Source organism: Euwallacea fornicatus, chromosome 17, assembly GCF_040115645.1.
Source record: "Euwallacea fornicatus isolate EFF26 chromosome 17, ASM4011564v1, whole genome shotgun sequence".
NCBI classification, from domain to species: domain Eukaryota; kingdom Metazoa; phylum Arthropoda; class Insecta; order Coleoptera; family Curculionidae; genus Euwallacea; species Euwallacea fornicatus.
The window spans coordinates 1,179,209-1,189,775 of record NC_089557.1 but is presented as its reverse complement, the minus strand read 5'-3'; the positions used below and the strand labels follow the sequence as shown (position 1 = coordinate 1,189,775).

The 10,567-nt window shown below is 36.5% G+C and overlaps 4 protein-coding genes across 4 annotated transcripts; 2 read left to right on the top strand and 2 right to left on the bottom strand.

Annotated features, from left to right (window-relative positions):
- Nucleotides 1-69: 69 nt before the first annotated feature.
- On the bottom strand, nt 70-3,198 carry Ilk (integrin linked kinase). Its single transcript, XM_066291713.1, has 6 exons — nt 2,834-3,198; nt 2,213-2,378; nt 1,895-2,150; nt 1,320-1,622; nt 886-1,168; nt 70-833 (listed from the first exon to the last, which is right to left on the bottom strand). The coding sequence occupies exons 1-6, from the start codon at nt 2,920-2,922 to the stop codon at nt 581-583; spliced, it is 1,350 nt and encodes a 449-aa protein (XP_066147810.1). The 5' UTR covers nt 2,923-3,198; the 3' UTR covers nt 70-580.
- A 561-nt stretch (nt 3,199-3,759) lies between these two features.
- Nucleotides 3,760-6,059, top strand: LOC136344383 (putative inositol monophosphatase 3). Its single transcript, XM_066291801.1, has 6 exons — nt 3,760-4,397; nt 4,451-4,593; nt 4,646-4,763; nt 4,824-5,603; nt 5,665-5,893; nt 5,956-6,059. The coding sequence occupies exons 1-4, from the start codon at nt 3,923-3,925 to the stop codon at nt 5,051-5,053; spliced, it is 966 nt and encodes a 321-aa protein (XP_066147898.1). The 5' UTR covers nt 3,760-3,922; the 3' UTR covers nt 5,054-5,603; nt 5,665-5,893; nt 5,956-6,059.
- LOC136344384 (mpv17-like protein 2) lies at nt 5,881-6,869 on the bottom strand. Its single transcript, XM_066291802.1, has one exon. The coding sequence runs from the start codon at nt 6,730-6,732 to the stop codon at nt 6,160-6,162; it is 573 nt and encodes a 190-aa protein (XP_066147899.1). The 5' UTR covers nt 6,733-6,869; the 3' UTR covers nt 5,881-6,159.
- Nucleotides 6,870-7,204: 335 nt separating this feature from the next.
- On the top strand, nt 7,205-10,474 carry Gmd (GDP-mannose 4,6 dehydratase). The gene is made up of 7 exons (XM_066291800.1): nt 7,205-7,418; nt 7,835-7,961; nt 8,025-8,204; nt 8,447-8,575; nt 8,846-9,078; nt 9,941-10,156; nt 10,226-10,474. The coding sequence occupies exons 1-7, from the start codon at nt 7,365-7,367 to the stop codon at nt 10,355-10,357; spliced, it is 1,071 nt and encodes a 356-aa protein (XP_066147897.1). The 5' UTR covers nt 7,205-7,364; the 3' UTR covers nt 10,358-10,474.
- Nucleotides 10,475-10,567: the final 93 nt, after the last annotated feature.

Genomic DNA, 10,567 nt, shown 5'->3' with positions numbered 1-10,567 from the left:
ATGGGCAACGAAAACAAAAGAATCCAGGAAACAAGGCAACGCGATTTAGGGAAACAATCAAAAATGGAATTTTGTTAATAATTTTACTAAAAATTATACAATTAATCTACAAAAATAACATTTTCAACAATTATTATTACGTTAAGAGTAAGGAAATATAAATAAAGTGACATTTTAATATATTACAATAGAAACGTAATTTCTAGGCATTACTTAAGGCATGTTACTTAAGGCACTTGTTCAGTTCAAGTACGTTAATTTACAGAAAACATCGGGAAATGGGAGTTATTTAAAGATAACACGAATTATTCCTAAGCTAGTACATAAATAATAATACATTAACAAACACGTTAGAGAAGGTCATAACCTCCGTGCTCTACATCAGTAGCTTCTTGTCAATTCATTAGTTATTTCCAGACCGGAAGAGCAGAGTTAATTTACAAAATGAACACAAAAAATAAAAATAAAAATTGCCCAGAGAGGGGCAAAAACTCGCCGTGTTCAGAGAGATTCGGTTCAAACTCAAAATTATGCCCAAATTATTTGTTCAGTGGCACTGGCCTACATCTTTCCCACAATATTAGCGAGTCATTTTTTCAAGAATGGGAAGTACCATGTCAAACTTGGGTCTTTTGCCCGGATCCTCGTTCATACAGATCCGGATCAATTTGGACAAATGCGGAGATATACCCGGTTTAAGAGTGATCCTCAGGCCTTCCAGAGCAATGCGCATTCCCACTTCCATGGGACTCTGATCCGGGAAGGGAACCTCACGCGTTGCTAGCTCCCATAGGAGGATTGCAAAGCTCCACATATCTGAAGCTTCCCAATTTCTGAAAAACAATAGGATGGGAAAAAGCCCAAAGAGACCCCAAGACCCCTTACCTATCGCTTATTTTCTTTTGCAAAGCCTCGGGGGACATCCAGGCTGGATAGTAAATTCGCCCTTTCTCCTGGAATGAAAACTTGGCATCTCCCATATTTATGCGCGCAGTCAGGTCATCTTCGATAATGACATGTCGGCTATTCAGAAAATATTCAGGGATTGTGCGCTCTAAACTGTGCAAAAAGGCCATCCCTTTGGCAATGTCTATGGCGAATTTTAGTGCTTGGGCGGTGTCCACGACAATTCCTCCTCTTCCTTCGTGCAGGACATTATAGAGAGACCCTACAAGCTCATGTTTATTACATATAGTTGCTACTATAACTTCCATAATCAACTGAGAGAATTTTCGAAGAAGCTACCTATAGAAAAGACTTCAATTGCATTACGAAAATGATCATCTCTTTTCTCCATGAGACGAAATCCAAGTACTCACCCAATGGCATGAATTGGCTAATAACAATCAAATTTTGTGGATCATTGCAGCAGCCGATAACAGGCAAAATATTCGGATGAGAGAATATCCGCAATTTTGGGAATTCCTCATTGAAATCTCTGGATATTCTCGCCGTTATTTCACGAACATTCAGTACCTTCGCTACAATATCGTTATTCTGCCAGCGGCCACGATAAGTAGTTCCGCTATGGCTTTCTGCGATTTTATGTTTTAAATCCAATTCTTTGAAGTTTATACCCTTGTGTCGCGACAAAGTCGCATCCCGCGAACGTGTCTTCATTCCTAAAATCATATTTGTCGAATGTATAATATATTCCAAGCTACAAAAAAATGGCGAAGGCGCAAGAACCCTAGCCTGACTGAGGAATATTATAGTGACTTTCTTGACAGTTTTGCCATTCTAATAAATCATCACAATAGGTCACGATTACACACAATTATCATCTAAATCAGTTAAAGTTTTAGTTGTCATGACGTTGTATCGTCCTGGATAGGTTTTTTTTTAATGAATACTCAATTCATATTTTAAGACATACTTCTTCATTGAGACTTACCCAACCAACTCTGATCTTTAAATTTGATTTTCTTTAAATCTTGTCCATTTTCCACTGCAATATCATGCAAAGTTTTGGCTAAGCTGCCCCTTGCTTTATCAAGGGGGATATCTCCATATTTATTAGCAATGGAGACCTTGGCTCCGTGATGTACTAAATCTTCAGCCACTGTCTCATAGCTCCAAAAACATGCATAATGTAGTGGAGAATTACCATGTTCATTTGTGAAATTTACATCAGCCTTTTGGCGAAGTAGCTGAAATAAAGTAGCGATGAATTAGCATTTAATTTGTAGAACAAAAAATTATTAAAACATACCATCCCCAAAATTTCTCTATGTCCATGAGCAGCTGCTAAATGTAAAGGTGTATCATCACCCCTATTTGTGGCATTCACTCGAGCACCTCTAAGCAGGAGCATCTCTACAATTTTGTTGTGACCCTTCATGGTTGCCCAATGTAAGGGACTGAAGCCATGGTCATCTCTGAAATTGGTGTTCCAGTAATGATCAACTTATTTTTTTCGACTTTAACTTTGTGTCCTCATTTTTCTTATGAAATTTAGCAATATGTCACAAAAAAAATAGAGTTTCATGGGGCCATTTTTTTCTTCTATCTTTAAAGCAGTTTTTAAGAAAAAAAAACATTACTAAAGCATGCTTGATGAGTTAGGGAATATTAAATAAGGAACTTTAACTTCATAAATAAGATTAGAATTTGATGAAGTCCTTCAGGCAATTGGCAAATGTAAAGATTATGTAATAAATTAAATTATTAAGACAGGCAATTTGGTGACAAGTCCCTTTGGTATTAATATCACAAATTTCAATATCCCAATGTCAAACTCTTATGTTTTTATGCATATTAGATTATTGCCAGTAACCATATAAGGAGACATGATCAGATGTGGCCTTCATTGAAGGAACAGTGGAAAAATTACCCTTGGTTCATATCATGTTCAGGTTCATCCAACCATACCCTCACTTGCAAGGCATTCCCTTCTTTACACCACTGAAAAATATCTTCCATGATAATACAGAAACTGGGCCAATATTACTGTAACTAAAAATAAACAAGGCTGCACTGGGCGTTTTCTTCACAGTCCCTAATGGGACATGTGTAATGTTGAGCTTGTGCCACAAGTTTTCGATGGTATTTCTGACTTTTTTGTTTATTTGCGTAGGGTTTAATTCCTCTTTCAAATTTGATTCCGTTGCGAATAATGTAAAAATAAAGTAATTGGAAAATAAACACCCAATAATATTGAAATAAGAAAATCTGAAGTTTAACATAACCTATCATCCACCTGTCACATATACTTAAACAGTGTTGCCAAAGAATCACTTTTGAATTAAAAAAGGTAAAAAATATCACCCACACACAAGTAAGGATATAATTGGAGAGATATATAAATAAGGAATTATTATTCCGTTTTTAAATAGGAAATAAAAAAACAGCTGAGAATATCTGTAAATGCCAGTTTAAACTTTTCCTAGGTGAGAACTAATATCAAATTCACTCAGTTCTTGCATTTTATCACATGTAGGCAATCCAAAATGTTGATATATATATCGTGTCACCTACATCTAACATGACTAGATTATTAAATGCTAATTTTCCAAGATCCTATTTGCTGTATTGTTGGGAGCGACCTACAATAGCAACTTATCTTTATTTTTGGAATTGAGAATTTTTTAAACCGATGTTAAATTAATATTTCCATGATTAGTAGAACTGCGAATTGCGTGACCCTCGTAGATTTATTGAGAATATTATAGGCGAAAATAAGCCCGTCCTCATCGTCTGCGACGTTGTCACATCTTGTGCTGTATTACATCTATATATTTTCATTTATGAAAGTGACAGTTCGTTTAACCTCAAAAAAAGCGTAAACAAAAATAATCACGATATACACAAATTCAAATATTTTTAATCAATAACATAATAAACAATTTCAAAGTTTCGAAATAAATATGTAAATACCTATAATGAACCAACCTACCACTCTTTAAGCTCTTTAAATTCAATCATGGCATTCGGAGCTGTAATCAAATTAAACAAAAAAGGCTACACACTTTTAATCCTACTGATTATCATTTTAGTCTATTTTCACTTCCACAACAGACACGTTAAAAAAGCAGATAATAAAATCAGTCTTTTACATCTTCTGCAAGTGTCAATTGAAGCTGCCGAAGCTGGTGGAAAATATGTAGTGTCTACTCGTAATGACCTTAAAATCAAGTCTAAAGGCAAAACGAAAGAGGGACTGGACGACAGCGTGACTACTGCTGATCTTATGAGCCACTGTGCGATGGAACACGTAATAAAATCGGCACTTCCTATGGTACATTTTGTGTCAGAAGAGAAAGATGTGGGATGTGAATTTACTGATAAACTAGAAGTTGTAGAGCCTCAATTGGCCTTACAGGGGGACAATGTTCTTGCTGAGGCAAAGGACATTACAGTGTGGATTGATCCGCTTGATGCCACACATGAATATACAGGCACGTGATTAATGTGTGTTCATAAATTTATCTTATCTTGGAGATCTTTATAGAAAAATTATTCCAATATGTCACCACAATGGTGTGTGTAGCTGTTAAAGGAAATCCAGTTATTGGGGTTATACATAACCCCTTCAATAAAACCACTTCATGGGCTGTAGTTGGCAAGGGGTATTCAGCTAATTTGAAGCCAAATGTAATTATTATGTTGTGTTATTAATATGCTTATATCACAATTCATCCATTAGGTGAAAAGGACAGATTCTGATATAAAAGTTATTATATCCAGATCTCATAGTGGCACCATTAAAGAAGTTTTGGAGAAAAACTGTGAGAATTGTAAATTGCTTATTGCGGCAGGTGCAGGTGATTTATTTGCATAAGAAATACACAACACATCTACCTTCCAAATTGATCATTATACAGGATATAAAGCACTTCAAGTGGCTGAAGGTGCTGTAGATGCATATCTACATATAACAGCAATTAAGAAATGGGACATATGTGCTGGCCATGCCATTCTTACTGCACTGGGAGGCCAAATGACCACCAAATATGGGAAACCCCTTATGTATTACAATGAATCTGAACCAATCAACACAGAAGGGCTGATTGCCACATTAAAAAATCACAATTATTTTTTAAACAAACTGTAGATTCAAGTAACTGTATGGTCAAGTGTAGGTGATAATTCTTGTTTGTGATTAATGGTCAATTAAAAACGGTGATAAGGAATTTTATGATTTTTGCACTAGAATTGACCTATACATATGGATATTGGAATTCAAATAATATTTACTTGTGTTACTTAGATTACCCACATTTCTACACTTATTTTTCAACAAATACAGAAACAAAATGACACTAATTATGGTTGACTTAATGTAATAATTATTTGTCATCGAGTTGGTGCTAGTAAAGCTACTCTCTAGCTGAAAAAACAGGTCTGATACGCGTGTGAGATTATTAAAAAAGGAACTATGCATCTACTTCCTATGGGTAAAAAGATAAGATGTCGAAATTCCCATATGGAAACTAGTAGCACATTAATTTTTTTAAGTATTGAATTTATCACTGACCCCTGCAATGATTACTCTTAGATCATAAAAACAAGTCATCTATAAAACGCAAGAACTATCAGACAAAGCAATAGTCCTAACACACAGTTAATCAAATTAGAGCTTGAACATGGCAAAATTTCTATTAGTAAGTAGCCACTGATAGAATTAGGTATTTATTTGACATGCACTAAAATCTATTTTTTTAGATTGCTATTTTGGCATTTTCTGCTGTATTAGTACTTTCACTTCCATATGGTGAGAGAGATAGTAGGCCCCAAGAAGGATTTGGCAGTAGTAACCAGGATGGGAGAGGATTTAGGGGTGGTCATCAAGGAACACCTGAAAATAGTACTCCACTATATATACATGGTAACGTTCAGGGAGGAAGGTATGGTGGAGATCAAATAGGAACTAAAGGCATATTTACTGAACATGGTAGTATTTTTAACTTATTTTTTTCACTACAAAATATTCTATAATTACTTTATAAATTTCAGGTGGTCATCGAGGTATGGGTGGCTACCAAAACCACGGATATTAAAAACCATTATTTTATAATTTTAAGTGAATATTTTAGTAAATAAAAAACCATATGCAACAACTTCCTTGTTTTTGTAGGCACACATTCTCTTACATTGATCAAAAATCACAGCTTTTGTAAGTGTTGGGAAATCTCAAATGGTTTATTTCTTTTCTCAGGGTCAATACTCTCTATGCTTCACCCGAGAAGTGTACACATCATATCCTAAAGAAACCAAATTATCAAATAACACTCGATACTTAGTTGACAGTACGTAAAAATTCAAAAATTGGCAAGGAGGCCAGATCATCCATTCTGCGGCATATAGCCTCCACGCTTTCGCCTTCACTTCCGCATGAAACTCTTCCATTGTAGATTTCTCGAGCACTGCAAGAGTGCCAAAAAACGTAGAAATACAAAGTGGAGAGCCAAATATTTGGTCCACTAGAATTTTTTTAAACACTACTCGCACTGTGTAACCCGGTATAGTTCTGTCCAGAAATGAATACCAGTAATGGCACACTATCCCCACAGTGGTACCTGATATGGTCATGTTTCTAGTCCTTTGTGGGTCCCACTGTGATAACTCACCATTTATTAGCTCGTATTTCTGCTCTAGAATGTCTCCCAGTCCTGACAGGGACAAGGAAAGCCCTACATTGGTGTAAAGCAGGAACTTATTGCTAAACATTGTGTGAAATGTTTTTACAACTTTTGGGTAAATACTCATGTTTTGGAGTGTGTTTTTGAACATAGTGATAGTCGTTAGGTACGATTATAGTTTGAAGATGCACTAAAAAGATTAGTTTAGTTTTGTATTATTTAAATTGTTAGTAAAATAGAAAAATGAACAAAATTGATGAAATTCTCAACAAACATGCAAAAAAGGTTATAAAACTTAAGGTTATGTATCACGTATTAATTTTTAATTTTATGGGAGGTGTGGCAACATTGCGAATAGTGCTAGTTTGTGGAGTTGTTAATTGGATTCAAACTTTTTTCTATTCTATAAATCGATAAAGGCAAGAAAATTATGATTTTTACAATAATTTGTGTTTTTATTAATATTCAGTACATTTTAATTTAAAGAACATTGAAGCATATTATCAAAGTTTGTTTAGGACACCAGGAATACTCAGTTCTTAACAAAAACCATGACGTATTTTTTGAGTATCGCCCTCTACATGCGGAGAAATGCAACTATCGAAAAACATTTTGTGCCGTCAATTGTTTTATCAACAATCGTCCAAGGCCGGCTATTTGCCCACTTGGCAAAATTGATAAAAACGTTGCTGTCGTGTCCTGGGATTATTTAATTTTAAGATTTATAATTGAAAAGGGTTTTCGTGGCATATTATTCACCGTCAAGACGACACTCAGTAAAAAATGGCCAGTGAAAACGGGAAAAAAGTGGCCCTCATCACGGGAATCAATGGACAGGTTAGTTCGGCTCTTGTAATAAAACTTTAATTCATTGATTTTGGTTAATTTGGTTGTTCTACTTCGTCATAAGTGATTTTCCGTGATTTTTATAGTACAAATGATGAATATCATGTGAATTTTAAGGGAAAAATTGTAGTTTCAGGCGCTGTAAACAAATGGACCTAACGTCAAGTAACACTGACAACAAAACATACAATCGATTGGCCGACAAAACAGGAAATGACCGTTGATCAGAAAATGCCGCTTATTACAAAATCCTAAAATACAAATATTCCCTCTCCAGACAGTATAAACTATTATTGCCAATATAAACTTGAATTCTTACCGAATTGTCATATATCTCGGAATTTAATGATAATTTACGATCCAGCAGCAAACTTTTACACTTATAAGCATTTTCCCTCTGTCTCTAGGACGGCTCCTATCTATCCGAGTTCCTTCTCAGCAAAGGTTATGAAGTACACGGGATCATAAGAAGAGCCAGCACGTTCAACACAAGTCGAATTGACCATTTGCATACCGATCCTTATGCCCATAAAGGTAAAGACTCAAAGTAATAAAAACTCTTGACTGCATGGTGAAGCAATTCTTTTCATCTTATAGGGGGCAAGCTCTTTTTGCATTACGGGGACATGACCGATTCGAGCTGTTTAGTTAAAATTATCAAGAAGGTAACGCCCAATGAGATTTATAATCTGGCCGCTCAAAGTCACGTGAAGGTCTCCTTCGATTTAAGCGAATATACGGCAGAAGTTGATGCTGTAGGCACGTTAAGGCTTCTGGGTGAGTGAGTAGTTACCTCTTTTTATTGGAAAATGGGCTTAGCTTAATCGGTTAATAAATTATTTAATGTTCTATATGCCGTCCCGGTAATAAAGGTATTAATCCTTCAGTTAATATATTAAATTCAAATGCTATAACTTAATAATATAAATATAAATAAATAAGTATAATTTAATATAGTACGATTAACGTGAATTTGCTTTAAAAAATAATGACGTAAACGTTCCCATTCGTGTTATTAGATGCCATTAGGACGTGCGGCCTGGAAACTTACACGAAATTCTACCAAGCATCTACTAGTGAATTATATGGGGACGTTAAGGAAATACCGCAAAATGAAGACACTCCATTTAACCCCAGATCTCCTTACGGTATGTGCAATAAATAATGTAGCGTTAACAATCAACCAAATTATTTGGGCCTCCGGGTTGAGACGTCGCCATCTAATCCAGTGTGTCGCAGCTTGTTTGGTAACGGCACTGCTCGGAAACGATCGACTCGCATCGGTGTCTTCCGACTGTCACCCTTCCGTTATGATCAATCTCAAATATACTTTTCACCATTCCTGTCTCTCAGATTGGTCACGTTGCAATCATTACTCGCCCTCAGTGGTCTTATATAGTGTCCCAAAAAAATTTCAGCATGCGCGAAGCTCTACGCCTATTGGATAGTGATCAACTACCGCGATGCTTACAACATGTTCGCTTGTAACGGTATACTTTTCAATCATGAGAGTCCCAGGAGAGGCGAGACTTTCGTCACTAAAAAAGTCACAAGGGAGGTGGCAAAAATCCACCTGGGACTAAGCGAGTGTCTAGTCTTGGGCAATTTGAACTCGAAGCGAGATTGGGGACACGCCCGGGATTATGTGGAGGTGAGTTTGCCCATTTGATCGTAAACTTTATGAGGAAAATGCGATTTCCACAGCTTTTTTTCTTGCATAAAATGCTTTTCTTTGTCTTGGGATTTCCCCAAGAATCTCCCTGACAAAGACAGTGATTTTCATCAGAAATGCGGTTTTATTATTGTCGCTTCAAAGCAGAAGTAGTGTGTGGCAATTTTATTATAGTTTTTTCGAGAGAATAACTCATGAAATTGCGAAGGAGACGTTGCCGAAGCGGCACATTCTTTTCGCCTGCACGTCTGGTTGTAAAAGTAATAAAGCGCAAGCACTATGCACCATAACAGTTTCATATTACCTTTCCTATATTACAACCTACCTGCGTCACTCAAAGCGCTTTCATAGTGCCGAAATTGTCTCTTTTTAAACTGAATTAAAATAAATAACCACCGTGCAAGGGGAAATTACTATTCACCTCAACGCTTAGAGGTGACTTTTCGAAGTTTAACGAAACCCAAGTATGGTCGTTCTGCGAAGGATGTCCGATGGCGCCATGCCTCGACTGCGAGAAATTCATTTTTAAGTGATCCCAGATGCGCTTCCAGGATCATCAAAAATTCATTTGTAATCCGACGGCATGCGACCGCTCAAACTTAAATTTGCAACTCCCGGCTAGTGCGAATTTTATGACTGCGGATCGGGCGGGCTATTTGACTAGTGAACTTTGGAATAATTTTAAAACGCCGAAAAAGCTCCAAAAAGCGGGAAAAAGTATGAGAAAAAATGGCCGCCGGGCTGGACGTTGCCAAATTTCTAAATTCGCATGTGGGAAAGTCTATCGAAGCTATACTTATGGATATTACTATGAGGATTTTAGATAAATTTGGATTTTTAGGCAATGTGGTTGATGCTCCAACAAGAGAAACCCGAAGACTTCGTAATTGGCACTGGAGAAACTCACAGTGTGAAGGAATTCGTCGAACAAGCCTTCAGACATGTGGGCAAAGAGATTCTGTGGGAGGGAGAGGGATTGCATGAAGTGGGCAAGGAAAAGGACACAGGGATTGTGAGGGTGAAAGTGGATGCTAAGTATTTCAGGCCCACAGATGTGGTAAGTAAATTGTATTTTCTAGTAAATGTAATTTCCTTTGCGTATAAAAATGGACCTAATGTTCGTCAGTGCTTCTTATTGGGAGACGCAAAGAAAGCCAAAGAGAAATTCGGGTGGGCGCCGAAAGTTACGTTTTTGGAGCTGGTCAAGGAGATGATGGAATCGGATATCGAACTTATGAAGCGCAATCCAACGGCCTAAGTATTAAAGTATATTCCATGCGTGAACATTTTTTAGCTGGCATTTACGGGGTTTAGGGGGTTGACCTAAAGATAAAACATAAGTATTATGTATTGTAAATAAACGACATTAAGTTTGTTTTAGTTTTTTATTTCTTCCCTTATAAACAAGCATGTTTCTGTCGGATTTTAACTGCGCAAAAACACAAAAACGAAAGAGAAAATGACGTGC